The 25242-nt window shown below is 36.7% G+C and overlaps 1 protein-coding gene across 2 annotated transcripts in view; it reads left to right on the forward strand.

The window, feature by feature from the left end:
• Window positions 1-2575: 2575 nt before the first annotated feature.
• The window catches only part of LOC149069123 (uncharacterized), a 53553-nt gene continuing 30886 nt past the window's right edge, over window positions 2576-25242 (forward strand). Inside the window, exon 1 of one of the 2 annotated variants that reach the window (XM_089251379.1) lies at window positions 2576-4690. In XM_089251379.1, the coding sequence (XP_089107505.1) occupies window positions 2815-4690 (1876 nt within the window). In that variant the 5' untranslated portion in view covers window positions 2576-2814. The remainder of the gene's footprint in view (window positions 4691-25242) is intronic. The other variant, XR_016195156.1, reaches the window with a different exon arrangement.

A 25242-nucleotide genomic window follows, 5' to 3' on the forward strand; every position in this document is an offset into this window, starting at 1 on the left:
ATACAGTTAAACCTCGGTTTGCATATAACGATACCGAACCAAGAAAAAATATCTTTTTCGAGAAATCGACAGTCAAAATTATCACCACGTGTCATCAAATTTATGCTGCTGTTGGCAACTTTTCTAAATTGACGTTTTCAGTATCATTAAAAAAAATGCGCTTTTGAGTATTTATTCGCTGCAAAATATTTCAATCGATTAGCTTGTAAAAAAAATTCTGTTAGACGTGTATTGCTCCTGTAAACAGGACCGTCTTAAGAGCATCATGGGCCCCCGGGCCAAGTGATTTTTCTGAGGCCCTACCTGACAAATTTTCGAAAATTTCAACCGGTTCTAATTTCTCTGAGACCCTCCTTCCCTTGAGGCCCCCGGACCGTGCCTGGGTGGGATCATGCGTTAAGACGGCACTGCCTGCAAAAGGGTTTATCGCAATACACTTTGCTGTTACCGCACAAAAAGTAGCAATACCGAACACTTTCGGTGATTAGGTGATGCCCAACACCGATATTATTATTAGATGTCCTCGGAAGAACTGAAACATGTGATATGAGTTAAAAACAGGGCCGCAACTGCATGCTTGGTCACCCGGGGCAAGTGCGCATTTTGGCGACCCCTTGTAATGTTGAAAAAGAGGTTTGAGAAAAAAATTTGCACCCCCCCCCCGGTCCAGCGCCCGGGGCACGAGACTCGCCCCCCCCCTATTTTAGTTGCGGCCCTGGTTAAAATAATATATACTGAAGGACATTTCGAGCGAAAAATAAGTAGAAATAATAACAGTTGTAGCAGTTTCAAACTTCACCTAAAAAATATTGTTATAGAGGAGGTTTATCATAGAGTAAATGATATCGTTGTATCGAGAGAAGTTTAACATTACAGACTATAGGCTGTTCCAAACAATATTTGAAAAAATACCGTTGTAGAAGGATTTATCGTTGTAGCGAGGAATCACTGTTTATGTTTTGTGGGCATTGTAAGTAAATTGAGCATGAGAATTTTCTGTGACATTGAAAACCGTTATTTGACACGCCCCTCTGAAATGTGATTTCCCTGTCATACAACCTCTATTCGGCGGTCACCTCCGTAAACAGTCACTTTTTCGTCACTGTATATAAACGTAGCGTATCAAGGGTTCCGAGCGAAACTTTACGATGCAAACTGAAGTAATTGCTGCCATCTAAACAATATAGAATCAATTATATATTCCACTATATAGTTGATTTCCTATTTCTTCGATGGCAGCCGTCATTCCAGTAAATAAGTAAAAGATGCTCAACCTTTATATATGCTTGTTTTCTTTTCCTGAACTTTATACTTCTTACGATAGATGGCACTAAATGGATGAAATAATCAGTCACAAGACTATTCTTTCATAAGATCGATTTCCTTCCTTTTTTCCATGAAGCAGACAGTTTCGTTATAGTTATTTCAGCAAGCGATAGGTGATGTTTTTGACACAAAAAATGTTCAACAATGAGTGAGAAAGTGAAAAATTGAAACAACCACAAAATTGATACTGACCACAAAAGTATTCAATGAAAAGAGATCTTTTACTCATGAGAGGTAGGGTGCCCATATTTCCTCAAGAGAAATACAGGAAATTGGAATTTCAAATACGGGAAAAAACGGAACATCGCCAATTATTGCCAAAAATGACGCCAAATCCGAACAAAGTTGCCAAATATTGTTAAAATTACGGAAAAATCACAATGGCGGAAAATGAAGCATTACTGCAAATTGCAGTGGATTAAAATGAATTCCACGGAAAACAAAACGTTCTCCAAGATAAATGTGGGAGATTAATATTCTCATTTATAGTTGTAATTATCACTATATAATTTATGAGTTGAAAAATAATTTCAATCTTTGACTTCAGTAAAGAATAATTCAAGTTGACTTGACGTGTAAAATACGGGAAAAACCGGAACACTTTTGCCAAAAAAGTCGGGACGGCCAAAAATACAGAAAATACCATTTAGAAGAAATATCCTCGAAATTTTTCCTCTAAGGAAAATACCGGGAAATCCTAATTAGAGGGTTTTTCTAGATCTCAACAATATTTTGATTGATTGATGGTCATAGTCATTGTTTCTCACGTTTCATTGATTGAAATATCTTTGCATATGATTATCATAAACTATTCTCAAGTCATCGTATCAAAATTCACTTTAAGCGTTATAATTTGATTATTTGCGATTATGTTCGATTATTTTTCTCAGTCGTTTTCAAGATAAAAATAATCTCTTGAATCATAAGAAAGAGAGTTAAAAACTTCACCCAATGGTAAAAGACTTTTTTTCTCTCACTGTATCGCATTTTTTTCTAAAATTCATTTTGATTGGTCGTTAGTGTGAGGTGGCATTTATTGGTTTTTTTTTTTACTGAAAATGTTTCCTCACATTCAATTATCATAAATTATTCTGTAACTATCATGCGAAATGATTAATTTGTTCGAAATTCGATTATTAATTCTTAAAAAAAAAGAAAAGGCATATTTTTGTCAACAGTGAGAAGTGTTGCCAAACCGACAAAGATCTTCTCACATTTCTCCCCCTCTGCTCCTCTTTTCCCCAACGTCACAACAAAGCGGCTCCTCTGCTGAGTCCAGACGTCGCTCCAGCAGCGTTGTTTGTTATCGCTTCCCGAGGAGAAAGAAGAAAAAAACAACAACGACGTTTTTTTCTTTTAATTTGTGAGCCAGCGTTTATCGGATACCTACGTCGATGTGGATCGCAGTCGCGAAATTAATAATAATAATCGTGTAAAGTGTGTGTGTGGATTAGATGCGTTGTTGCTGAGAATCCCGATGTCATTGTTATGGATATGTACGACGATGATCTAGAGGAGGATGCGTCACGCTTCATGAAGGATTTGAGTTTGTTCGAAGTCCCTCCTCCTCGGGATTACTACCGCCCGAATTCGACGACCCCGAAGAAGTCCGAGACGTCCGCCGGAGAGGATTTCGAGAAGAAACGCGAGCTGTACGCCAACCTCAACCTAAAGACGAACCCTTACTTGACGCGCAATCTTGACCTGTCGACTTTGGAGTCGTCCTATGGTAAGATATGCCCGAAGCCGCCCAAGAACCCTTCGAACCTCGTGAGTGCGAACAGCCTCGTGCACCACCACCAGCCTGGCACGGACGCGACCACGCCTACGACACTGGCCATAGCGGCCGGAGTTGGCAACTCGGCCTACCTGTCGTCGCTGACCAACTCCGCGGCGGTCGTGGCCGCCAACCGCAACTACGCCAACATGGGACAGTATGCTGTTAAGGGTGGTGGTGTTGGCGGAGAACCTAAGCTGAAGGATCCGCCGCCTTACTCTAAATCTGCTGGGATTACTGGTCCGCCGCCCATGTACGTAGGCCCCAGCGTGCCAACCCTACCAGTGTCGTCGCCACTGGTGTCTTATAATCATACCAATAGTATCGGGAACAGGGGCTCGGCTACATCGAGCCCTCATACTACAATCCCGAAATCTCTACTCCTAGCCGCAGAGGATAGATATCTCATGAAGAGTAACGTCAACCAGTTCAAGAATTCTCAGGTGTCCTATTTATCTGGAAGGTTGGGACAGGATTCGTTGCATTCTAGTCCGCGGAGCAGCCTCAGCAGTTCCAGCGGCAGTAGGGAATCACAGCATTCAGGCTCACCACGCACAAGTTACACTGGACCGATATACGAGAATCTTTATTCTCTGAAAAACTCTAGTAATCAACACGAAGTTATACCAAAGACGACGTTGGCTGATGTCCACGTTCAGAATTCCAGGTCATCCAGTTCGTTGGATTCACGCCATTCCAGTTCTAGCATCGGTGCCATTCCAAAACCCCCACCTCCTTACCCTTTTCCAAAAATCGCATCGTCCGAAAATCCAGTTTATGCAAATTTACAAGAGTTATCGCTGCAGCCGTCTTCGATTACCAGCAGTACTGGGACGTACAATGTTCCTCAGTCCAATTTGCACCAATCCTCAAATTCTTTTTGTCCCGTGAAGAGGGATAATTTGAACCCAGTAACGAGTCTTGTTAGTCATCCTCTTGTATCTGCGGGCTACAGCTGCGAGCCGCTTAGTGCAATGAATGTTTATAAAGTGTCGAGTGGAGCAGCAGGTCATTACCATGAACCAGCTAGTCCAGTTGTACGATCTGCTATGCATAATATACAGACTTCAGTGCCATCTGCACTCAAACCGTTACCTGGTTCTATCACGGGAAACGTCCAACCACTTTTACATTCCTCGGGTGCAGTGAATCTAGGACACAAATTTTCTGCCATCCCGAATCATTCTCCTATCAGTAACTCTGTTATCAACCTCAGTAAGATGTCTCCCGTTTCGTCAGCGAATATATCTCGCAGCTCCTCTTTTAATTCTCCCGGAAGTGTCGTTTGTGGTAGTGGCAGGGTGTCTTCCTCCACCTATGAATTTCAACTTCCTCAGCCGGCCCATTCGCAGATATTGACGTCGTGCATGACATCGAAAGCGGTGTCATCAGCTGGGCAACTGCCTCCACCTCCACCATATCCGGGAACGGGATATAAACCGAATACATTGAATAGTAAAACTTTGTTGCCATACAATGTCACACCGCCCAGGCAGAAAGGGCCGACAGAAGCAGAGAAGAAAATTGAAGCCCTGACTAAACAGATTGAAGACGAGATGGAAAATAATCCAGAAGGAGAATATTTCGGTAAGTTACAGACGAATACATCTTTATTGTATCTTGTCCGTCCAGTGTTTTGGATTGAAATTTTATAGCTTAAACAAGGGTCTAAATCAAGGCCTGACAAATTTAGAAAAAATCCAGGTGCCGACCAAAGGAGCCAAACGTATTTCTTTTGTCTGATCTAGCAATCACACAAGAAATTTTAGGCGCTGATTATCAATTTTTTAGTTGCCATGGCAACCTGGCACTTGTCAAGTCCTAATCTAAATATTTCATTGGATCAAAATATGGCACAAAAGCTCTTGTTTACATGTTCAAGATCGCGGGTTGCTTTGGTGATTTTCACTTGTATGGCAACTGCTTTCCCCTTGTAGGGGATAAAACAAGAAGGGATGGAGATCCCTCAAAAGAAGCCCATCTTTTCTGTGGAGAAATGACGGGTGGACTCCGACCCAAAAACTACTGTTAGCTCCTTAGTCAGCCATGTTGAGTCAACCCTTTCCGTTCAACCCATGTGAGCAGAGACGATTTCCGGAAAGAAAGGGGGGGGGGAATACCTGCAAAAACTAAACAGGATGTAAAGGTATTGTAGTAAAAACCTTTCAAAAGTTCAAACATACCTTAATTAGACTTATTGTACAACTACAATAAGTCTAAATAGAGTAGACGCAGGAGAGCACCAAATGCTGTTTTATGAAAGATGAACTTCGGGCTTAAAAGTGTGGTATTGCTAGTAGTGCCCACTAACACCATTACAGTAGAGAAATTCACCATCTAGATCAGGGGTTCTTGGCTATTTGTTTCACAGACCCTTTTTTGTACCATGAATATCAAGTTCAGGGACCTTGTGTACAAGTAAAATGGAAGCCACAGACTCCTTTACAAAATAATATTTGGTAAATAGCAATAAAAATCATGAATTAATTTTCTCTCATCTAAGCTAACAGACTCCTAACAGAATTAATTTTCTCTCATCTAAGCTAACAGACTCCTGTGTGAATGAATCAAAGAGCCACGGCCCTCACATAGTAGGGGCCCTGCAGTAGGGCCACCCATGCTGGGATCTTTGGTGGGGCCCCAGGTCATTTCCCCCTTCAGTTGGCACCTTCTGTGGCTGCGTAGTTTGTAGGATTCAGGGGACCTCCTCTATAGTGAATATATTGTGTGGAAAAAAAATTAAAATCATCCCAGCTCTGCGTAGGCTGGCGCCCTGTCAGCCCCACTCTTGTTGGTGTGGGGGGAGGTCATGCAAAGAGCAACCAGACCTGGTTAATTTCCAAAATGTCAGTGTATTGAATGTCTGTAGGGTTCCCGTCACCCTGGAAAGTCAGGGAAATGAAGAATGGGCAGGGAAAGTCTGGAAAAATGTAAAATATTTATCAAAGGCCATTGAAATAGAAGTTTATGTTGTATATATTTCTTTCAGAGTTTTGATCTGGGAAATTTTTCAGTTTTCGTCAGGAAAAATTATCAAGCACATTTTGTTGAGAACCCTGTATTTGTTATGTATGGTGTCCCAAAGCCAGATGTATAGTCGTCAATGGTAACAAAGTTGTTTCCCGAATGAAATAAATTTTTATGACAGTATCACAAAATTGGCCATCCTCTGACGTCTCTTTCCATGTTTCGTGGAAAGAATTGGTGTGATGTAAATTTTCTGAGACCGTAACCATCAGAGCAATAAGTCAAATTCCCCGGACGGATCATGTTGATCCCTTGGGAATACGTGAAGATCACGTTATTTATTTTTAAAAAAATTCTTGAAGTGCGCCAAACCTCTCTCTCTCTCTCTCAAGGGGCATCGGGAAGAGTTAGTGAATTAATGTGTGCCTTATTGAGAACTGAGAAATGATTCTAGACTATTCTGGGGAACCACAGCTGAACGATGACATAGTCGAGGGAGTCGAGGGTAGAAGTAGTTTGAGAACCACTTGTATAGGGGCCTACAGACTGCTCCGATGTGATGTGGGACCAAGTACATCAGCACAGTGTGAATGTACCTAGAAGAGACTTATAGGTGTAATTTTATATCGCGCATTGCCACGTGGGAGTAGTCACTCCCTGGCTGAAAGTGTTTGCCTACTAGGAATGGGACGAATGGTGATTTAGAGGAATATCAATTTTCTTAAAATTCATCCCCATTATAAATAAAATTATTGGTAATTTCAAATGATTGGTAATGAATTTAAATTATGCAATTTATTATTTAAATAAGTATTGAAAAACTGGTGATTGAATGATTTTTATTGCCCCTTGCTCTCACTTGATTTTGCTCTTTGCTCCTTTTCCCTCTTTCAGTAGCTCGACACAAATTTCTTGTTTAGGCAGGCCTACATCTTTCAGTTAATGAACTTGTGTAATTGCATCAGGGTTCTTATGGCACAACTTTAATAAGTCTAAACGGAGTAGACACAGTAGAGCACCAAATGCTGTTTATATGAAAGATGAACTTCAGGCTTAAAAGTGCTGTATTGCTAGTAGTGCCTGCTAACACCCTTACAATGGAGAAATTCGTCTAGATCAGGGGTTCTTGGCTTTTCACAGACCCTTTGTACCATGAATATTAAGTCCAGGGACCAAATTTTTTCAGTTTCATGTTTTACTTATCCAAGAAATTCACCCTAGACATAACCTCTTTCACAGAAAGGTGTATACAGGATGATTATAATTAAAATTCCCATACTCTGTCTAGTTTTTTAGTCTCAAAAACTGCTTGTCCGAATACATACAAATTTTTAGGATATCTTATTGAGACCACGAGAGAGAGATTTATGAAATTAAAAAAAAAAAATTCAGTTTTTGTCCACCAGGTGAAAAAGATGAATTTTTTAATTGCATTTTACATTTTCCACATAGTTCATATGTACCAAGTTTCAATGGAATAAGTCTTACCAGAACGGAGATATGCTACGTAGGTCTAATTATTTTCGGTATACTGACACCGCTCAGACATGTAGCACCGTAACTCTCAGTTTTCGAGAGTTTTACGGTAGCACCCGTCACACACAGTATACTGACAATACTCCAACCTACGTAGCATATCCCCGTTCTCACAAGACTTATTCCATTGAAACTTGATACATACGCTGTATGAACCATGTAAAAAAAGCGCCACTTTAGTGGTCGGAAATTTATTTATTATTATTTTTTTTTTTTTTTTCATAGATCTCTCTCCCATTAAGATATTCTAAAAATTTGGATGTGTTCGGATAAGCAGAGAAAAACTACTCAGATTACAGGGACTTTAATTATAATCACCCTGTGCACCATACAATAAAACATAATCAGCAAATTGTTAATTTATGCGAGAAATTAATATAATTTTTAAAAGCAGTTTATTGTGCTTAGGTTTACACAGGTATTCGGCCGAATCGAATATTCGGCAAAAGGGCCGAATAGCAGAATAATATTCGTCCCATCTCTATATGCTTATCAGTTCACATACGCTTGAAAAACATATTACCTAACCCCATTATCATGAGACCCTATCGGAGCAGAGACTTATTTACCGTGGGGGGGGGGGGTTGGCATAGAGAGTTTGCAATCATGTCAATAACCAAAACAATGATCAAGCATGTGAATGAACAAAGACACCAAGAGAGTTTGTGGGCAAGGAGTTGATCAAAAGAGTGACCTAGAGAGCGGAAGATCAGATCAGTGAGTGACCAAGACAGTAATCAAGAGTGTGAATAAAAATCCGTCGCTGTATCTGACGCTCCATGGGCCCCATACTTTTAGACGGCCCTGATGTGTGCCTAAACTTTTCTACGTGTGATAACTAAATTAAAGTCATCAGCGCAACGTAAAATTTATGTAGGTCTTTCCACTTACGCAAGAAAAGTCCAAGTCTCGGAAATGCCTGAACACCCCCCATCCCCAACTACTAGGCGCAATTTTTTGCTTTTCCATCTGGTCTCTATCAATAGAAGTAGAAGGGATGTGTGATTGAGAAATATTTTTATTGGGCCATTCAGATTCCACCCATTTTCCCCGTAATTCTTGGCAGTCTTCCCGGCTACATGGTATTTAACCTTATTTCTCTTTCCATTCCCCTTGGTATTATGTATGGTACATTCGAAATTTTTGTAGTGGTCCAAATGCTTTAACAGATGCATTTTTTAGATTTTAAACGCATGACCAGCTGGTATTTTTCCCCCGGAATTCCTTTTTAAAGAAATCTTTTCTTTCCGGAAGTTTTTTTTCCCTCTCCCTCTCCTGTGAAAAGATCTTCTGTGAGAGAAGAATGACTTATTGATGAATTTCTTCACGTCTCCCCTCTCATTTTCCCCTCCCATCTTCAACCCCTACGTTTGTGGAGGAAAGAAAGGTTTTTCCAAAGAACTGGGGCGCCTCTTTGATGGAGGTAACGTGAATCTGTCTATACAACAGAACAAACAGGCTCCTCCGAGTAGCTCTCGGCCATATGGCCGGGCCATCTGACAGCAAGCGGGTTTGGAATGCAGTTGATCCGTTATTAATTTTTCAAGATTGGTAGCGCACCCCGTACGTCCAAATTTAACATCCAACGGGTCAGATCTTTTGACCCGAGGCTGTGTATTGCTGTAAGTAGTAGGCAGATTTCTCTTTTAAAGGCCAAGTTCGAGCCCACGGATATGCTGATAATGTTTTTTTTTTTTTTGAATATATAAATTTATTATTATATGCAGAGAGAAGTGATACTGATATGAGTATGCGATTAGACAGGTGTCAGCCAGACAGTAAGCCGCCAGTAAGAACAGAACTTGAAACAGTACCAGGAGCCAAACAATACTGCCGGGGGGGGGGGTGTGGAGGGTTATGCCCACCAAGGTTAGTAACTACACATTTTTCTGGAACATATTCCTTAACCCCCCCCCCCCAAAAAAAAAGTCAATCCTGCTAACGCCCACGGTGCCAAGCATGGATTTTTATGAGGAAAAATCATCCTAAATAATGTTTTTTTCCAGTTTTACTGACAAGGAAAGGGTCTAAAGGTGTCATCCTCAAAAAGTTTCGAAAAAATTACCACTAATTCTACTCATTTAAATATGCACAAAAATATAAAATCCTTCGGAATCATTATGGGTTGTAAGCATTAATGTTTTGAACGCCAATGCAGGCCAAGAATGAATTTTTTAAAATCCCGCAACCTGAGTGACGTCATTCAAACAACACATGATTAGGTACGGCACGGATAGAGGAAAAAAAGAAATACAGTGGGGACCAGGGGCGTAGCCAGAAATTTCGTTCGGGGGGGGGGGACCAAAGTGACAGAACAATGGATTTGGCCATCTTTTTCCCTTTTTTCGGTCATTTTCTCACATTTCGGGGGGGGGGGACCCAGACCCCCAATTCCCACCCCCTCGCTACGCCCTTGGTGGGGACCCTCGTTTAAACGATTGCTGACGTATACGAAAATAGCCAGTGAGCTGGCGATCAGGTCTGATGGTCATTTAGAGTGGAATCTTTAAGCGATTCTTTTATTGCTTGTTTCTGAGAATACCCAGACGCGGTGAGCTCCAAAAGAAACGGGTTTCAATCGTTTTGACGGCCACATATCCTTTCAGAATTTTTCTACTCCCAATATTTTCAGCGTCGTCTTCAAAGTCCACACATTGGAGGGTACAGGGGTCTGCCGATGAGAGGCACATTCACAGGAAGTTCTTTCGATCATTTTCTGTAGAATTTTCTTTCGTTTCGGTGCGTTGCATTCTGGTTGTGTCATATCCGCCGTTCATAATGTCGATAAAGCGAAAAGTGCTTTCTCTAAAAAAAAAGCAAAATACTGGAAATTTTCGAAGAATTCGACAAGAATTTTAACCACTTTACGATCGAAGACGTAATATTGCGTCCCCAGTGCAATAAAGTCAAACAAGATCTCTTGTTTTCTTTCTTCTCTTCTCAGCACCGTAATGTTTTGTTGTGAACCTACGAAGTTGCTCTTTTTACCTTCCTCTTTTTATTTTTGTACAATTATTAGTGACTTTCCCCCTCACATGTGATGTATCCTTCTACTATATACGTATAAGAGCAAAAGAAAAGTGGTTGGGTGAGTGTGAAAAGAGAAATCCACTTCGTATAACTATGCTGTATTAAACTGTTTTCTTTTCATTTGTTTCATCCCCACCATCAACTTTACCTTTCTGTAACGTGCGGTCAAGTTAGGACGTGGTTACCATATTTCTCGCCCATTCGTCATACAGAAATCATCCGGATTTTTTCGCCAGTTCCTTGTAAGCGAAGCAGTTAAATTCATGATGAAACTTGATCGACGTTTTGGCTTTGCCTTTTTTCTTGAACGTCGTATAAATGAGTCTCCACTGTTACTAGTGTGTCTCTCCAGGGGGAAAAAGAAGTTCTCTTTATAGATATATCGCCAAAAAGAGCGAGAGGTGATGAGTAGCCAACTGTTATCATTTTCAATAATTTTTTTGCAGCTTTAATAATTGCATTCCGCCGCTAATTTTTTGTTTTGTGTGTTCTGGTTGAGATCAGTGTACTCTAATTTTTTCATAATGACACCTTTGGACCCATTCCTTGTGAGACTTGAGCACTTCCCATTAAAAAGCACGTTGTCATGAAATCAGAAAAATTTGACTCGTCCAGCCACCTCGTTGGGCATTTTGCCTGTTGTGGCGTTGTATTTGTATTTGTGACTCAAATTTAGCAATTGCATATAGAAAATTTTAGTCCTCAATACCGATTCTCTAGTCGCCGTGGCCACCTGGGATTTGTCAAACCCTGAAGTAGATACAACTGCTTCCAGTCCATTTGGATCGCAACGAATCGCAAGATTCGCCCTCAACCCCCCTCCCCCCCCCTCCGGAAAGCAATTTCCCAGCTGCAGTTATGAATTTTTTTTATCTCAGTTTATTCATATCTCAAATTATTCTTCAGTTGTGATCAGCTGATGTCATCTTCAGTTATAATGAACTAATACAAAACACAACGCCACAGCAGGCAAAATTTTCCAACTTGGTGGCTAAGAAAAAGATGCCCATAACAAATATGTATGTCATATATTTCTAAAATACATCAACCCCCAATTAAAAATGCAATTGTAAAAACTAGAAACAGAGTCTAAAAACTAAAAAAAACTGATGTCAAATTACTTCGTCATAGATTCATATTGAATCAATCAATTATGTGATTCATAAAATTCATCCAACCTCAAAAGTTATCGCGAAAAAAAAAAATTCTTGTATTGAAATAAAGTTGTCAGCGGAAAAAGAGTTGATCAAGGGTTATTGATCCTTTAGAAATTTGTTAATTTCTTTTTTTTTATGCAGCAGGCCCTATGTGTATAATTTTTTTTATGCTTCCAGCAAAAGATGACAATGATTGGATTTATCTGTGGTACGATTTCAAATGATTGCGACAAACTTCTCTGTTGAATCGGATCATTGATGGTACATTGCTCATTGTGCCATCAATGCAATGATTCAGTTTGGCGATAGTTGCTTCAAAAATGTTACGGAAAAAACCCCCCCATAAAATTGCTCTATTTACTGTATTTTGATGTGTTTTTCAGAATTTTTAGTTGCTACCCGTTATATTTTTGAAAAAAGCAGTTTTATTTCACATATGAAACCAGTTCCTTTTTTTCTTCTCTTATCTTTTAAAGCTGCGGTTCTCAACATTTTTTGACTCACGGAGCCTGAAGGCCTATTTTTTTTTTTTTTAAATCAAAGTTACCGATTCATTTTTATTATTTAAAAATACTTATAATTGTTTTTAATTTACCGGATTTATTATTATTTTCCTCGAGCGGCCGCGGAGTCACCTGGGAGTGCACACGTAGGGCTCCGTGTGCTAGGCACCGGTTGAGAACCGCTATTTTAAAGTGTATTTATCGTTGTTTCTTTCTCGCCCAGCAAAAAAAAAGCTTTGTTTTTCTCGTATCACATGTGCTTGCATGATGTGGGTATTGTTGGGTTGGTCGTACACAGGTTTTTGACCACCTCGGGCGACAGACCGGTAGCTATTTTTGATATCGGTCCTGCAGCAGTGGAGAAGGGTATTAGCAAGGCTGGGCAGAACCACCTTCCAAATAGTAGCACGCGTTCCGTATATTATGCCGGAGGGGTCACGGAAGTGCTTTTTTCTAATCGTTGGCTGAAGAATTCTTGGGCGAGAGGAAGAGAAGAGAAAAGCAACCATTCCCCGTTATTTGAGCTTGGGGCCCAGTGGCATTGGAATCCACGAACAATAGGTGATCATTGCAAATAACCAAATTGTCGGCTCGGTGTTCATAAATTTGCCTGATCCTCATTAAGCCAGCCAATGATAAACTTCGCTCTTTGTAGCAGTGCGGGAGATTTTCTTTCCCCCCCCCCTTTTCTGCTTCATCGTCATACTCTTTTCATTATTATTATTATTATGACTGCATGGCTTTCGTTTTCTCACGTTTTTACTGAAGTAATCGCCGTTGAGATACGATTTCCCGTGTAGTAACATGAGAGCCTTTGCCATAAACCGGCAGAATCTTATTTGCTGCTTGTGCGTGCAGACTGATGTGTGATGAGATTACCGAAAATATCGTGATCTTGAACTTCCATAATAAAAAGAAAATACTCTTACATACTCAAAAAATGAAAATGAAATTCTCGTTGCTCTGAATTAGTTCGGCTTTTTGGGAGAACGTAATAATTTTTAAATGAGTCTGACTTTGCTTTTCCCCCGCTCTTTCTGGATCGGGAAATATTAAATTCAGATATTTTGGTTCAGATTTTTTGCGCTCTGGTCAGTTTGTTCACTTCAATATATTCTCGTGAGACCAGAACGTACAGTTTAGAGTCGATACTCAACGGCACTAGTGTTCCTGAAACAAACTTGAAACGTAGTTGCAAGTTCTTTCCAACCAGTGGCGTCGGGGGGGGGGGGGGGTGCTGCCAATCTTTATGTGGCTAGTGGCCGCGTGTGTAATTGGCATACTCATAAGAGCGGCTGTTGCAAATGTTCAAATATATTATTGGAAACTGATATTTCATTGAATGTGACATCGTTGTTACAATTTGTTATATAATAACTTATTAGGAAGGCTTGACAAATCCCAGGCGCTAGGTCGCGCATTCTAACTAAAAAATTGTCATTGGCGCTTAAAATTTCCTATGTGTGATTAATAAAGTCCGAGAACAATATGAAATTTTTGTCAGCATGACTAGCATCATAAAAAGTCACAGTCCCGGGAAAGTAGAAAAAAATGCTTGGCTCCTAAAAAATTTGGCTAGTGCTCCTAAATGTTTTTTCGATTTCAAGGTCTGCTTATTAGTCGGCCCGTATATTGGGTACCGAGCGGGGGAGGGGGGACACACTTCGTCTTCCGAGCAAGATGGCATTTCAGGATTGACCTTGGAGCTGTCCGAAGCAATTCTTAGTTTTGAAAATGATTTGTAGTTTCCTTACGAAATTTTTAAAACTTCAAAAATAACACCAATTACGACTCATTAGTAAACAAAGCCTCTATTTATAGAAATAATGATTTTGCCGGTTCGTAAAAATAAAATATTTGTATTTTTTTCCTTGTGTGAAATTTTCCTCGAACTATTTTAAAAACCGATAAACCATATCATCACACAACCCGTTCTATACAAGATGTTCTTCCTTCGTTTTATACTGTTTGGAAATTCGTAGACAATGTAGTTGATGACGCGAATGATTCTTATCATTATGTCAAACACTGTCATCCAGAGGATTTTTTTATATATTTTTTGTCAACATTTAGTGGTTAAGACACTGATTTTCATAGTCATCAAGCTCAAAAATCCAATTTTGAAAATATTCTTTTTTAAACCAACCTTGACGGAGCTAGTTCCGGGTTTGAGTATGTGTACATAAGCAATGTCTACCATCTATCTTGTCGTTTGTTTCTCACGCAAAGGTTTCTTGACCTTCCAATGTTTCCAATAACTTTTTTTCTCTTTTCTGGAAGTCTCACTATCTCAGAACCCAAGATAGTGTATACATAGAGAAAAAAAAAAAAAATAGGATTAAGATGTAAGTGGCCGGTTTTCTCCTCCTGCAATTCTCGTCACGGGGCTCCCATACAAGAAGAGAGGAAGGGGGGAGAGAGAGGGAAAAAAAATCTACCAATGCATTTCACCCATACAGTATTGCACGGTTTCTAGGTAATCGAGATGATTGTTCTGCCAACGAGATGGTTTGCTCACTAGTCATACTGGTTCCGGCAGCTGCGATTTTGGTTTCAGTTTTGGAATTGCTCAGTCAAGCTTTCACGTGCTAAGTGATTCATCTCGAATACGGTTCCGTGAATGAAAGCAGTTAACCGCTGTTTTTTTTTTCGTTTTGTTTTTTTTATCTTCATGTAGTCATGCATGAGGATCGTGCTGCATGTCGTGAAAGCAGTGTGTTGTTAGGCGCTGGAAAAGAATAAGCCCCATATCTCTAATATTCAGAAATTTTAAGGAGGTGTCACGACACCTCTGAAGTCGATTTTTCAAACATGACTTCAAAAAATATTTCATTCAATTGCAAATCATATGCAAAAGTTTTCGTGTCAATCGGTTAATTTGTTCTTTCAAAAAATAAAGAAAGAAGTAATGAATTATATATACTGTATATACATACAAGACCAAACATTTTGAACGCAATTTTCTCAGATTGCAGTTTTTGAACCCATTCGTACGATTAAAAATAAACTACTGCGCCAAATATTTTTAAATTTTGCAGAAATGTTTATTCCATATGTGTTAGCAAAATGAATATCAAAAATGGATATCTGATCGTTTGTTAGAATTTTCAAAGTTTGAAAAAACAAATTTCTCAACAATCTGGATTCAACATTTTTTTTTTTCAGTTACTTCCCATTAAGTTAATTGCTAAATCTGAGGTTCGTTTCACTAACACATGTTAAATATACATTTCTGCAAAATTTCATAATTTTTTTTGTAGTAGGTTTTTTTTAAATCGTACGGATGATCTGAAAAACTGCAATTTGAGATAATCGCTTTCGAAGTGTTTTTTTTTTTTTTTTCCTTGCATAAAAAAGTTACACTATAGTTCATTACTTCATTCTTTTATTCTGAAGGTGCAAAATAAACCGATTGATACGAAATTTTTTTCATTTGATTTGTTAATTGGATGAAATATTTTTTAAAGCTTATTGGAAAATCGACTTCACAGAGGTCGTAACACCCCCTTAATCACCTCAATGAATCCGACCCCCATTCACTCAAACCAAGTGGTATTTGGCATTTCAGATACTCCTGCCCTGACCAGTGTTATCCGAAAATGTAATTTTAAAGTTCTGCAAAAATTATTCATTTCACCTTACCTGTGGAAATGATTTCTCAATGAATGTTTCAAACTATTTTCCCAAAATAGTTTGAAACTATTTTTCCATAATATTAATCTTATGGAAACTGATATTGATCAAATATCTGCACTAAACCAAAAACCATTGGAGGATATTGAAGAGGTTCAAAATTTTTTCAAAAGACCCGCTAACACAGATAAAACACTAACATTTTTAATACTTAATATACAAAGCTTAAGAGCAAATTTTGACAACTTTACAGCATTTTTAAAGTCCTTGAATGTATCAATAGATATTATTTGTCTAAATGAAATATGGATAGAAACAGACGAATTGATTAATTATTATATTTCAGATAATATAAATGACTATTACAGTTACGCAAACTGTAGAACCTATAATAGGTCAGGAGGAGTTATAATGTATATAAACAAGTCAATTAGATCAATACAAAAAAAAAGCTATAAATTCCAAACAGCAGAAGAACTTTGCATATTTCTCCCTGATTATGAGCTAGAAATATTTCAAATCTACAGATCACATTGTTATACCATATCACAATTTAATGATGAATTGGAGTTTTACATGTTAAATTCGAAAAGTAATACATTAATAGTGGGAGACATAAATATTAATCTTTATGGAGAAGACATAGAAACATCAAAATATCTTGATATAATGGCATTAAATGGATTTCATCCATTACATGAAAACGTAACTAGAGAAGGAAATGGAACTAAAACATGTATTGACCATGCTTTCTATAGAACCAAACAAACAACCACACAAGAATTCACTGTTTACAAAACACAAGTCACTGACCATTACCCAATTATAGGTTACATCAATTTTTTGGAAAGGAATATAAAAATCAACAGAACAAATGAACAAATAACGATAATAAATTATGAAAAATTTGAAAAATTCATTTCAAATTTGAATTTAACGACTATTATTGAAGAGAGTAATACTCAAAATAAATACAAGCGGTTCATGGATGTGATAACATTAAACTCGAACTTATGGTCTAAAACAGTTAAAAAAAATCCAAAAAAATCCAAGAAAAAATGGATCACCAAGGAAATTATAGATAGAATAAATTACAAAGAAAAGTTGTACAAAAAATACAAAAAATATCCAAATATAGTATCCTTTGAAATAGAATACAAGAACTATGACAAAGAATTAAAAAAACTCATAAAAACCACAAAACTGAAGTACATTAAGAACAATTTCAACACTTGTGAAAGTAATAAAAGGCTGCAATGGAAATGTATAAATGAAACCATTTTGAACAAAAATATAAACAACAAATTACCAGAATTCCAATGTGCTTCAGATATGGCTGAAAGATTCAATGTCGATTTCATAAACAGAAATTTGGAGGATGTAGAAGAAAATGAACATTATTTTTGCACAGCACAAACAAATAATAATAATGGAAGTAATTCTATGTTTTATTTTGAAACCACTGATGCAATAATAAATGATGTGATTAAAGAAATGAAAGAAAACAAATCAAGTGGGTACGATAAAATTACCCCTAAAATGATTAAAATTATTTCAACATACCATTTAGACGTAGTAAGAAATCTCATAAATTCATCAATATCAAATGGACTTTTTTATCCGGAACTCAAATATTCCTTGGTACATCCAATTTACAAAAAAGGAGATGCAACCGATTTAATAAATTACAGACCAATTTCTATTCTACCTGTTTTTTCAAAAGTTATGGAAAAATGTATGAAAAAACAACTTCTAAATTTCTTAAATCATCAAAAATTTTTTGCCACCAACCAATACGGATTCCAAAAGAAAAAAAATACAGAAATGGCTATAATTGATTTATGTAATCGTTTAAACAATGGATATAACTTAAACAAATACTCAATAACCGTATTCCTAGATCTTAAACGAGCCTTTGATTACGTTGACCTTAATATCCTAACTAAGAAACTTTACTCAGCTGGCATCCGTGGTAATATATTGAAATGGTTTGAAACATATTATTACAATAGACAACAAGCAGTTAAAATAAATGAAAAAATTAGTACATTCTTGGAAGTAAAAAAAGGCGTACCTCAGGGATCAGTTCTGGGACCTGTACTTTTCCTCATATATATAAACGAATTTTGTAAACTAGAACTAAATGGAAACTTAATATCTTTTGCCGATGATACAGTACTGTATGTAGAAGAGATGGAAATGGAAAATTTATTAAAAAAAGTAGAAGAAGACCTTTTCAAAATAAATAGTTGGCTAAGTAAAAACAAACTGCAAATAAATATTCAAAAAACTAAATATTTTTGCTTAAAGACAAAAAACATAAATAATTTTAATAATATACATATAAAAATTCATAACCATTCCCCTACTCATAGCATATCATACTGTAACTGCCAAGAAATAAACAGAGTTTTCGACTACAATTATTTGGGCATAATAATACAGGACGACCTAAAATGGAATTTGCATTGTGGAAAAATAACTAAAAGAATTCGAACTTTTGCAGCGGTATTGTATAGACTTAAAAATGCAATAGATGAAAAATTTTTTAAAGATATATTTTATGCATGGATATATTCAATTGTAACGTATGGAATCTGTGCCTGGGGTGGTGCATATTATACTAACATAAATAAATTAGATAATATATATAATAAAATCAGATTCACAATAAAAACTAATCCCACTAACCAAAACAAAACTGAGTGCCATGCATTATCCATAAGACAAAACTATATATACAGAATAATAAAATTTGTTATAGCAAATGAAGAATGGTTAATAAAGAATCGAAACAGATCTTCAAGTAGATTAAGTATGGAATATCAAGTGCCAAAAACAAATAAAACTCTATTCAAAAAAAGTTTTGGTTACACTGCTCCAAAGGTATTAAATAAATACCAAACTGCTAATTATACTAATAAAAGATTGAATTATAATATTTTTGATTTTGCAAAGAGCATTGTGTTTGAAACAATAATACAATAGAAATATTTACTAATACCTATACGTTTATTTTATTTTTACAATACGTGTTTAATTTTTGTGCATAGAGATATCTAACATAAATATCTATATTTTCAACAATTTTCATGAACACTAATCACAATTTGAAGAGATAATACTACGAACAAGATGTATTTTTAGTTTTAATTTTAAATATTTTCAACATATTTTTTTGATGTTTTAAAAATCCAATTATTGTGCGTGCACACGATCATAAATTACTAATGTTTTTTTTTTGTTGTTTTTTTGTTTATGATAATAGAACAATAATGAAAGTTGCTTGAAAAATAGAAATATAATATTACAAATTATTCGACCTTCTGGAAGGACAAGTAGTCCCTTGAGGGTCACAGAGTGGGTGTTTATGTATGTCCATTTGTCCATTTTTGTTTATTTATTATGTATTTTGTTTTGTCATCTGTCTTTCTTGTGTATTTTGTAACGTGTTCTGTTTTGTCCAATTAATTAAAAAAAAAAAAAAAAAAAAAAATGGGGAGGAGGGTCCTATACTATTAACGGAGATGGAGTCTTTTTGCTGGGTTTTTTTTTTACTTTAAGGCAGTGGTTATACATATTGTCACTTCTGGCTCTTTTTTTTCTTATTCATGGTTCATCTGCGGCTCCCCAGAATAGTTCAGTAGATACTGTGCATTCATAAAAGAACCACTTCAAGGCATAAATGGGCACACACATCAATATTTCCACCTCATCGCGATGAAGTGACACTTCCTGAACATGCCCGAATTCTTAATATCTAAATATGACATGAAAACAACAGGCTTTCCTTCAATGATATTAAAATGCTAAAAAAACTGATATAGCTACTGTAAAAACATTTTCAATTTCACAATAATTATGGTTTTTTTTAATATATATATACTTTTTACTTCGTCTTATCCTTCATACATACATAGTTAAGAGGTTCTACCTTACAGGATCTTACTAACCCAGTGTTTAATCATTCAAAATTTAGCTATTTTTGAATTACATTTCGGGATTGTATCGGCGGCTTGTTCATTTTGAGTAACCACTATTTCGATTTCGCGTTCATAATAATAACAATAAAGAAACGTGTGTAAAAACCAGTGTTCAACCTATATATCAGTCAAGGACCAAAAATGGACTTCTTACTTCGCATTATTTTATAACACCAATGGAGCTTGGTGATTTCATTTGCTCGAGGTCAAGCAAATCCTGTTTGAAAAGCTCTCTACACATACAAACATTTGCATTCTTCTCTTGTGATGAGACACCGAAAGATCTCGGCCACAATCAACCCCGTCCCGTTGTTACTCAGCCTTTGTTTCCCCACTTCTTTCACGTGGTCTACGTCATCCTACGCCCGTGTTCGACCCCGTTTCTTACATTCGCTTACATAGGCGGTGATCCAATCAATTTTTATTTATTTTTTCCTGACTTTCACTACCGTCCTTAACCAGGCATGAATGTATTGGTCACGTTTTCTTTTTCCAACAGCGATTCTGTAATTAATCAGTTACTGCGTTGTGTGCGCATGCTGGTTGTTTTCCCTCCCTTCATCAAGAGCATTCCGACCTCATCTGTGATTAGGCCATGACCCTGCAGGTGGTCAACACCAGCTCGATTGTCTCGAGATGTTATTCTAATTTTCTTCGATTCATCTTAATCATGTTTTTTTTTCTGAAGTTTTCTTCGGGTGAATTATTAGCCGAAATAATTATAAAATTACTTTTGTGATGGTTTATCATTGATAAGGTGGTCGAAATTTTTTTCAGTTTATCAATCCACCACAAAATAATAATAAATGACAATTTTAAAAATTATTAGAGCTCATAAGATATAGGAATTGTGGATTTTTTTCCCCTCTCTGAACTGAATCTAAATGAATATGAATTACAGGGTGGACAAAAAGTCCGTAGAAACTTTAAAAATGAATAAAAACCGGAAAAATAACCAAAATAAACTGTTTGCAGGGTTAGCATCGCTAGGTCTCGGGAATATTTTTAAGACGGGGAAAAATAACTCATAAAATAGCTGATAGGTGGCACTGGTACGAGTGACTTCGGTGAAAATATGCAAATGAGACGGTCATAAGAACTTGCGCTCCTAATCCACAAGCAGTTCACCGTTGTAAACCGTGTATGTGGACCTGCTGCACTCTGCCGTTGCTGGATTTGTGACTCGCTTGCAATGTGTTATCCCTTGCGGTGGTGGTCATGTGGAACACACACTGTTGTAATAAACGATTTTAAGGCATTGTGTTCGTTATTTGCGTATCTTTTCTTTTACTTGTGTACGTCAGCGCCACCTATCAGCTTTTTTTTCCTGTCTTGAAAAAAATTCCCGTAACCTAGCGATGCTAACCTTACTACTACTAAACCAGACATGCACCTCGTCCATATTCCTCTGCGGAACTTCTAACGAATTGGTACATGTTATAATGTATGTAATGATGAACCATCCGTGAAGTTTGTTTCTGTGTAATGTTTGTTATTAGTGCTGCCACCTGCCATCAATTTTTTTAAGCGATTCTAACCCTGCAAACCTTTTTTTATTTCGGTTATTTTTTCCTGTTTTTGCACCATTTTTTCAGTTCGCGGTAATTCTGCCGCTCGCGGGATATTCCTGTAATTTTGATCGTCCCAACATTTTCATAGTATGATCCGTTTTCACCCCTCATTTTCAACGAGGCTACTTGAATTTTCGAAATTAAGAATGTAGAATATTTTCAAGACGCATGAAGTGACGCCTTTGACAGTTCTTTTAACTGTAATTGGCAATTTTACTTGCCTTTGAATTTTTTTGGCTGTAATCGGTAAGCTCTTGCCCTAAAAAAAAATAGTTTTGTCTTTAATTGACAACCTGTGCCGTACAAAAAAGTTCCCGAGGTGTCATCAAAAAATTATGAAAAAAAATTTCCATCTCTCCCAGAAACACATAACAAAAAAATTAGCTGCCGAGTGCAATTATTAAAGACGCAAAAAGTTATTAAAAATGACAACAGTTGGCAATAAATCGCCTCTTGTGATTCTTATTTACAAACACGCACAACAGGCATATGCCCAGTTACAGTGGAGTGGAAGAAAAGAACATAAGCACGTTGCAATACCGAAAGGCAAAGAATGATACAAATAATAATTCCACAAATGAATATAATGCAAAAAAATATGTATATACGTACGGGGAGAAGCATGTCAAAAAAAGCACATGAGAACTGCCACACCCGAAGAATGGAAAAATAGAATTTTCCAACACGTTAGTTCAGTATGGTGGGACATATATTTCGATTAAAATGTACTAGTACATCCAAGTCAAAGTGCAGAATTTTCACAAAAAAGTTTATCAAAGCATTCTGACGGCGGACTTCGAGTGATTCATTGATAAAAGCAGATCTGAGTATTTCTGTAAGAATTCAAATATCAAAAATTTGAAATTTCTTGAAATAAAGGCGCAAAAGCCTATTTTGTGTGAGTTCAACCCTCATGTTATTATACGAGCAATATGGATTCCAGTTTATGGAACAATATTCTAGAACTGATCTGACATGAATTGTAAACAAGTAGAAAGGTATCTGCATTTTGAAAAAAATAAATTGCCGTTGCGAATTACCTCGAGCATTTGACCAACAATATTGTAATTATACTGGATAGGACTATGCTTCTTACTGAAAGACAAATATTTGCACTTGGAAATATTTAGATTTTACTTATTGCTATTACACCATAAACTGATTATTCGACAGAATTTTGTAGTCTCGGCGTCTTTTGTGTTATTTCTTGGAAGATTTTGACATCACCAGCATAAATCAGATAATTAGAATTAACGTGATCTTCCAAATCATTGATGAATGGAATAAAAATCAACGGACCCAAAATGGACCTAGGAGCACCATTAAGACAAATATAATGGGAAGAATTGGCGTCATTAAAATTTACTTGTTGGTATCGATCTGTGAGGTAGGATTCGAACCAAATAGCGAGGAGACCTGAAAAATCCCCAAGCCCTAAATTTTTGAAAGAGGGGTGGTATGGCTAACGCTATCGAACGCTTTGGAAAATATTTGGCTCTATTCTACAAAAAAAACTTCTTTTCACTTTCTTTTCCTTTCTCTTTTTACAGCTTCTCTCTCTTATGGAGAAAAATTAGTTGTTTTCTTTCTCTTTGTCTGTGCTGTAACTGATGTGCTGTTTGGATGACGTCACTAACACTCAAGGGTTGCGGGATTTTTGAATTCATTCTTAGCCTGTATTGACGTTCAAAATATTAATATTTACATTTTTTTTTTTTTGAGTGACCCATAATAATTCCGCCGGATTTTAAAAAGTTTTTGTGCATGTTTTAAATGAGTGGCAATTTTTTCGAAACTTTTTGAATACGTCACCTTGGGACCTTTTCCTTGTCAGACAGTGTTTTACTGTAATTAGCAACTTTACTTGCCTTTGACAATTTTTTGCGATAATTGGTGATATCCCATATGGACCCTGATTTAACGTATTTTTATAAAGGAAATATTTCCAGCATAGGTTTATCGTGTGTGTATTGGTAATTTTTTACGGGAATACACCTTTCGTCGGCCGGAAATTATTCATCCCCGGCCTATATTTTTTCTGTGGGAATCGTAGAAACATTTCCAGTTTGTTGAAGCTGTTCATTGGACTCAATGAACGTTGTTTCACTTCCTTTTTTTTTTTACAAAAATCGATATAATTTATTGGAAAATTATTCATCTGTTTAATGCTACTCAAATTTTATAGCATAATCATAGCTGTCATATAATCATAGCTGTTAGCAAGCATTTTTCCAAGTAAAAATTCCTCGCGATACATAACCTCTTGCGTACTATCGAAGTTTTCGATCAAGTTTAATCCTATGCCATTTTTCATAATGCTGTAGATGCTTAGCTTGATATATACTAACAAAATTCCTGAGAAAATATCCATCCCACATTTATTTTATTCTTCATTAGAATAAAATAACTTTTCCGCTATGTGAGAAGAATCATGGATATATTTTTTATTGTATCCTATGCCTTTATTTTCAGTATAAGCAGCAGCTTTGAATGTGAATTTGAGAAAGTCGCGTTATATTTTGCGAATTAATGTGATGTACACGGCGTAAATAGAGCTCACTGCACCCCATTCTGTACGCCTTAAGAATACGCGATCGTAATCGTTATCTTAGGGGGGGTGCACCTGAACGGATGGACGTGATTAGCAATCGGAAAACGTTTTGCCTCATTCTTTATGGTTGTTTATATAATATTCGTTCAGCTAGAATAAGAAAGAAAAAAAAGCAGCTCATGTAATAGCCCATTTTCTCTTAGCTAATCTAGTGCGACTTTTATATGTTACGAGTAAAAAAAAAGAAGAGGTAATATGCATAAAGCCGTCATTTATTTTACTTAGTTCAAGCATTTCGCAGCTTTTGTGTCAGACTTGTTTCTCAGGAGAGGATCACGGCAAAGTTGACATTTTTACGATTTCCCATGATGTGACATTTTTTAATGGAGGGGATTGCATAATACGTATAGTATGTTGTTTTTTTTTTCAACCTGTAGTGATTCGTGAAAATTCTAATTGTGATTCTGTGGGCGAATTGATAAATTTGTGTAATTTTTTTATTATTGCGGAAAAGATAGCATCACGAATCGGTATGTCGCATTTGATGGTGATTTTTCGGAACTGATTTTGTCGGGCATAATGTATTTGAAATTGTGTTGTTGTTGTTGTTGTTGTTGGTTTTTTTTTTTTTTTTTTTTTTTTTTTTTTTTTTTTTTGTGGTAGTTTGATTAGTTGGATTGAGATCAACTGACAAATTATTCAAGAAAGTGAAGAAATTTCTCTCGTCCTATTCTAGTTTTATATACTGATTATAGAAGCAGAAATGGAACGAATATGGGTCATTCCCAAAAAAAGTGTACATTCTACATTATTGAAATGAAAAATTCAAAGTTGAATTTTCAAAATAAAATTTATCTCAAATTATAACCAATGACTTGAGAATAATATTTTATAAATACCTTTCACTTTTATTTTGTAACTAGCTATAATACCCGGCGCTGCCTGGGTTTTCTTCAACGAGGCTTTTTGGATCAAATGATACCTCCCTCTTTCTTTGAGGGACATGCAAACCGTGTCCAAGTTAACCAATATGTCGACTTCCTGCGGGACTTATGAAAGAAACAAATCTAGATTTAAAGAAACATAGAAATGAATATATACTTTTCTTTCCTTTTTTAATGTATTCCTTTTTGCTATGTATTTCTATTCCCCCCCCCCCCCCACCCCCAAACTTCAAATTAGTTATCTGCCTGTTTCAGCTTTCAAAA

The sequence above is a fragment of the Pholcus phalangioides genome, unplaced genomic scaffold, assembly GCF_987345545.1.
Source record: "Pholcus phalangioides strain wild (caught in Gottingen) unplaced genomic scaffold, Ppha-v1.0 ptg000024l_1, whole genome shotgun sequence".
Classification (NCBI taxonomy): Eukaryota; Metazoa; Arthropoda; class Arachnida; order Araneae; family Pholcidae; genus Pholcus; species Pholcus phalangioides.